General features: G+C 42.1%; 1 protein-coding gene across 1 annotated transcript; it reads right to left on the reverse strand.

Annotated features, from left to right (window-relative positions):
- Nucleotides 1-1,534: 1,534 nt before the first annotated feature.
- On the reverse strand, nt 1,535-3,186 carry LOC308381202 (growth/differentiation factor 6-B-like; the record flags this gene model as incomplete). The annotated part of the gene is made up of 2 exons (XM_080858721.1): nt 1,535-2,499; nt 2,898-3,186. The coding sequence occupies 2 exons, from the start codon at nt 3,184-3,186 to the stop codon at nt 1,535-1,537; spliced, it is 1,254 nt and encodes a 417-aa protein (XP_080714847.1).
- Between the last annotated feature and the right edge of the window lie 3,843 nt (nt 3,187-7,029).

Below are 7,029 nucleotides of genomic sequence, written 5' to 3' on the forward strand. Positions count from 1 at the left end.
CTGACATCCATTGTTGGAAAGGGAAAAGTATTGTTGGTTTCAAACTGCAGCCTCAGTGCTACGTAATCCAAACATAATTCCACAGACTGTATCTTTAATACATACTAAATAACAGCAATCCTACAGACTGTATCTTTAATACATACTAAATAACAGTAATGGACAGAAATGGCCTGGCAAAATGAGGTCACAACAAACATTTACAGACTGTTGAACATCTCATTATTTTTTTTCACTCTTTACATTTTATTGATATTATTTTATTTTGTTGCAAAAGAAAATGTAAAAGTCACGCTTGGCTCTTTGCCATGAGGTAGAACTGTTTGAGAACCAGCATCTTGGGTGAGGAACATAGAAATATCTCTCTATTAAAGAACATTTTAGTTGTAACTAGGTTCAAACAATTACATTGACAATGGGTATAATTTACCTTAAATAGAACATAAATTATCAAAAACAAAGTCTGATTATAATGTACAACTATTTACAAATGAACCCAAAAGCAGTGTGTTGACCTGTGTGACTGCTCTGGATGTAGTGAAGTGCAGTGTGTTGACCTGTGTGACTGCTCTGGATGTAGTGATGTGCAGTGTGTTGACCTGTGTGACTGCTCTGGATGTAGTGATGTGTAGTGTGTTGACCTGTGTGACTGCTCTGGATGTAGCGAAGTGCAGTGTGTTGACCTGTGTGACTGCTCTGGATGTACTGATGTGCAGTGTGTTGACCTGTGTGACTGCTCTGGATGTACTGATGTGAAGTGTGTTGACCTGTGTGACTGCTCTGGATGTAGTGAAGTGCAGTGTGTTGACCTGTGTGACTGCTCTGGATGTACTGATGTAGAGTGTGTTGACCTGTCTCACTGCTCTGGATGTACTGATGTGCAGTGTGTTGACCTGTGTGACTGCTCTGGATGTAGTGATGTCTAGCAGTTTGCCCAACACCCCCACTATCTACTTCCCCTCCCTCAAAGACTTATATAAAAAGAATGCTTTGCAGAGTAAAACAGTAAAATCAGGAGTCTTTCCAATGACATACAAGGCACCCAAGTTTGACTATTCAGAAACTGTGACAACATTCCAGTATGATATACATGTAAATGGCTTAAGTTTGCCTATTCAGAGACTGTGAGCATTACTGTATGATATACTGTATACGTATAGGAAATGTCTTAAGGTCTCCCAGATGCCTCTGCAATCTCCAGCACAACCACAGGAGCTCCAAAGACCACCCTTGTTCACATGTTCCTACAGCTTTGTCTGTACAGCAAGCATCTACCAGAGGTCACCGGTTCGGTTCACACACCCTGGATACACACAAACTGACAAATGAGCTCTATGCCTTTCTTGTACTACAAGTGGCTTTGGATCAAAGCATCTGCTGAAGGAATACATGCAAGTCTCTCTGCCTCCTTTCCCCCTCTCTCCCTCTCTCTCTCTCTCTCTCTCTCTCGCCCTCGTCTCATCCTCCTGTCCTGGCTGAGTGCTGACTCTTTCCTCACAGCGCTCACCATGATGAATCAGTCTCGTCAGAGTCGCTACCTGCACCCACAGGCCTCCACCACCATGTCCTCGTACTGCTTGTAGACCACATTGTTGCCGGCGTCGATGTAGAGGATGCTGATGGGGCTGAGGCGCGAGGGCACGCAGCAGCTGGGGGGCATGGTGCCCGGGCGCATGGAGTTCATGAGCGTCTGGATGATGGCGTGGTTGGTGGGCTCCAGGTGCGAGCGCAACGGGAAGTCGCACACGCCCTCGCAGTGGTACGCCTCGTAATCCAGCGGAGCGATGATCCAGTCGTCCCAGCCCAGCTCGCGGAAGTTCACGTGCAGCGGCTTCTTGCTGCAGCGCGACCGCGAGCGCCGGCCGTGCCGTTTGCCGTGGCGACCAGCGCCGCCGCCGCTGACGGTAGAGAGCGCCGCGCGTCGACTGCGGCCAGTCCTCAGCTGCTGCTGTTGCTGCTGCTGCTGCTGCTGTTGGTGCTGTTGGTACTGTGAGCTGTGCTCTTTGGCCAAGTTCTGCTTCTCCCACACCACGTGCCTTTTGATCTTGTCCCTCTTCTCGTAGAAGAGGCTCTGACGCTTCTTGGACCTGGTGAAGACTACCAGAATGGCCTTCTTCAGGTGGGGACGGTTGTGTCTGCGGAAGCCCATCTGCTGCAAGTCCACCTCCCTCTCAGGGTTGTCCACCATGGCCCTGAGCTCCAGGCAGAAGTGCCGTCCCTGCAGGTGCTTCTGCCACTCCTGGAAGATCTCCCATATATCCAAAACTTCCCAGTGCGGCTTCACAGAGTCCCCCAAGTCCAGGGTTTTGGAGTCCAGCACGTGCTGCGACTGACAGGACAGAATCTGAATGTCCACCGGAACCATCTCAGACACTCGGAAGATTCCAGAAACTTTCGTGTAAATCCTTAGCTCAGCACCCAGTAGCTCCACTTTATCAGAGAGGGTCGAGATGTCAAATAGGTACTTCTGTCTCTGGAGGGGGGAGGTCAGCAAGTCATCTGTGAAAGGAAGTATTCACTTAGTGGTTATATCTAACATTCCATATTTCATGATGATACATTTTGATAAAACTTTGGATCAAATATTTAAACAACATTGTATTTACTTATCATTATATATAGAGAGGATATATATACGCACTCTAGAGAGAGATAGATAGACTAGATAGATATATTAGACTGATAGACTTCATGACAAAAAAAAATCGTTGTTAGCAACAGTCAAGTAAAACGGAGAAATTGCAAAAAAAACTATACAATAGCTGCCTTACTCTACTGCTTTAAAAAAAAAAATCATGTTACATTAACATGTTTAGTATACTCTTAACCATTAACATCACATCAATATTATGCTATTTAAAATCACTATTAGTAGACAGATAGATAAATTAACCAACCTTGTCCAACATCCACAAAACTTGTAATAGTGTTGGCAGCCTTGGATGCTCGAAAAAAACTTGCATTAAGTCCCAACTTTTCCGCTGCTGAGAATGTTTTGTAGATGGAGAGCATGTATTCGTGTGGCTTTATGGAGTCTTTGAATCCTCGGCCCCGCTGAGAAATTTTACCGTTTGGTGATGACAACGGTGTGGATGTGTAGATATCCTTCATCTTTTTTGTTGCTTTTTGCTCGTCAAAGATCTTACCCGCTTTACTAATTGGAGCCGAGGGTAAGAACACAGACATAGCTTGAAGACACGTTAAGTCCATACAACAGGTAAAAACCACCAAGATAATTGTGAAACGAAATGCACTCATGCTGGGGGTATCCTAGACAAACGTCTTGAAAAGGAAAACTAAAAAATAACATACAATAGGCCAGCTAAATGACGCATGAAGAGTTGAAGGTGCAAGGAAGGTATGTCAAGTGAAGTGTTCTCAGACGGCATGAAGACCACCACGCCAACCTTAACCCGCCCTCCTCAATACAATACAGCCTCCGACTAGCCAAGGCAACAATTTACCGTTTCTTCCGAAGCAGAAAAAGGAGGTAGCCCAGGCTTGATTGACTCTTGAAACTCAGCTTAATTTCCCCTCGCTACTCTCTGCCTCCCATGCTAGTATAGTATATAGTATAGTTGAGGACCAAATAAGTAGGGGCCTATGCTGAGGACCAAAGTAGGTAAAATCTCCATCAAATACAAATAAACATCCGTATAGTAAAATATTAGGTGTTTTTTAATTATTATTATTTTTAGAGTAGATGATTAACCCACTGCTACCCTATAAAAGTTTAACTCTCAGTTTGGCCAACGACGTATATGCTATCTGAAATCTAAACTATCTACATGAATATGCTAATAATTTCTTCCAGAGCCTCGTCATATTTTTTCCCTGTCATTTTCAAAGTTGCACTCAGACTCTTTCTCGATCGTTTCTAAATAATTTCCTACCTCAGCATTTGATCTCTAATGGTATAATTTTGCCGACACATAACTCATACAAACACTATTTGGAGTTTTATATGTGATGTATAGACTCGAGACTGATGGTGCAAGTGAGATGCCCACGTTATGATTGTGAACCGTTAGAGGTATTACTCTGCCCTCTTGTGGACACACGCGAACACAACAACAGCAACATCGGCTTCCAGTTTTACAGTGTTGATAGGCCACGTAATAGCAGCCAGAATGGCAAGTTCACATCATCAAACTATAACTATTTACTGTATTTGCACAGCAGCAAGACGTAAACAAACTCCATTCACTACTTTGGACTGGAAGACTACAGTGTGGCTTACCATAATTGGTCGGCTGTTATATGGGTTAGGTTAAGGTGTTGGGTAAGTTGTTCAGTACTTGCATGTGACAGTGAGAGGATTGGAAACTGTTGGAAGCCCCAGACCACTTGGAATTTAACATCTTAAAAACGAAATAAAAAAAATTAAAAACAGAAGCAAGTAACAACCCTTAGCCTTTACACTTCTAACTTAACACTCTGACTTAGGTTCTACTATCTCAGCACCAAGGATAGTAACTTTGCCCCTTCATTTGTTTATCTAAAATTATTTAGTTAAAATAAAACAATATAATAATTGTGGTGTATGACAGGAAAACACATTTATTTAGTGAACAAAAGTATGTGACTGACAATAAGATTAGATAAAAAACTAAAACTAAAATTAAGTAATAAGAATAATTAAAATGAATTATTATTATTAAAATATAATTTAAAGCACAACCATGATAAATATAATGCTAATACTAATGATTATAATGATGATGGTGACAATGACGACGATGATAACAAACACTGAAATTATGAATATATATTTATTTATGCTATATTTATCTATCTAATTATAAAAATGCTGTTTAAAAAGGTGAGTTTTTAAATGCTTTTTGAATGTACCAAGTCTGTCACCGGAACAGACAGCACTAGGTCTACAATTTCTCAAGTGGAACATTTCCCCCTATGCCTCACTAGCAAATCTCATTTGATGGACTGTCACAGTCTGTCCATAAGAAATGGTGGAAAATATTCATTGTCTATCAAGAAAGGAGAAGTGATGTGTCTGATGGACAAACTGTCCAGATGAGTCTCTGCGACGAGAGTGTGGCCCTCACCTCGTTCCAGGTGGGGTCGGAGGATGGTGGTCCGGGGGGGGGGGGGGGGGGTGGGGGGGGGGGGGATAACAATGTTGCTGTGGACCGTGGGCGTTTTGTTGACAAGGCTAAATGTGAAATCCAGTGTTGAATCCTCACTATTGGTGGTGTGAGTGGTCTGCTGCTGATCTCATCGATTGTGGTCTAAAGACTTCATGACTGGTTCATGACTGTTGTCATAATGTGTCATTCGGTGTTTGTACACACAGCTAACCCTAACCCTAACCCTAACCCTACAAACACCGAATGACACATTATGACAACAGTCATGAACAAGTCATGAACAAAAATGACGTGTCATTAATGTGTATGACATGTGTCATGTCATTCTTATGACAGTGTCATGTCACCCTTATGTAGACCCCTTCAAATAAAGTGTTACCCAATAATCACTATAACAAAAGACAACATAAGCTTGCTGCTGGTTAGCTTGCGTAGCTTCCGTTAGCTAACCAAACCATGGTAAACAAAACAATAAAAAACCTTCAATCCCAGTGTAAAACCCACAACTTTGGACAGTACTTGACCACAAGAGTGTTTCAGGCACTATTAATGACGGTTTTCTTATTTTCTACATTGTAGATTAATACTGAATGCATTTAATCTACGAAAGAACATATCTGGAATGATGTACTAAGTAAAAAGTGTTATATACCATGTAGAAAATGATAAAAGTAAAAAAAAAAAAAAACGTTCGACTGGTACTGTATTTGACGCATCCACAGGAGGCCTACTACATCATCCACAGGAGGCCCACAGCATCCACAGGAGGCCCACCACATCATCCACAGCTGGGCTATGCAGGTAATGCAGATATTTTTCCCAGTGCAGATTTCCAGATGGATGAAGTGGTGGCTCTATGTAGAGGGGTCCTTAAATAGCCCCCATTAAACCTTATGCATTCGTAATCACCCATCCCTCTCATTCCAGAGATGCATTAGTAATCACCCATCCCTCTCATGCTAGAGAAAGAGAGACGCCCCCCCACCACCACCACCCATCAGAGCCCCTCTCCACCACGTACCTTCACCCATCTCTCTAATTCCTCTCCTCTCCTCTCCTCTCCTCTCCTCTCCTCTCCTCTCCTCTCCTCTCCTCTCCTCTCCTCTCCTCTCCTCTCCTCTCCAGTCCCCCACCCCATCCTGACTGAATGTCCGTCTTACAAATGTCCTTCTGTACAGCTCTAAACCTAACCCTGTCCAGCTCTTGGTGATAAGACCACCATCTGGACCTCAGCCTGTAGACGTTAGCACACTCAAAAAAGTGAACTCTGTGAGTTGCTGAATGAAATAAATGTACTTATATTCAACTTAATTAACATGTCTGTGTTTGGTTTTCAAATCTAGTCCACTTTAGTTAGTCTAACTTAAAATGAAAACTTGTTAAAGCAAAAGAAGCCAGCTATATTAATTCAACATAACACTGTTGAGTGAATGGCACAAATACATGTACCTCTTAAATGTAGTCCACTTTAGTAAGTCTAACTTAAAATGAACAATTACCTCTAAAATGTAGTCCACTTTAGTTAGTCTTACTTAAAATGAACAATCACCTCAAATCTAGCCCACTTTAGTAAGTCTAACTTAAGTCTTACTTTAAATGCTTAATCACCTCTAAATCTAGTCCACAAAGTAAGTCTAACTTAAAATGAAAACTTGTTAAAGCAAAATAAGCCAGCTTAGTTTATTCAACACAACACTGTTGAGTGAATGGCACGATCACCTATACAATCTAGTCCACTTTAGTAAGTCTAACTTAAAATGAAAACTTGTTAAAGCAAAAGAAGCCAGCTAAGTTAATTCAACATAACACTGTTGAGTGAATGGCACAATCACCTCTATTCAAGAATGTCCTAGATGGGTTTCTGTAGGTCTTACATTGCACATGCTCAGAAGCTGTCTCCACTTTGAGTGTGATGCTGTGT

Source organism: Sprattus sprattus (genome assembly GCF_963457725.1).
Source record: "Sprattus sprattus genome assembly, chromosome: 20".
In the NCBI taxonomy this organism is placed as follows: domain Eukaryota; kingdom Metazoa; phylum Chordata; class Actinopteri; order Clupeiformes; family Clupeidae; genus Sprattus; species Sprattus sprattus.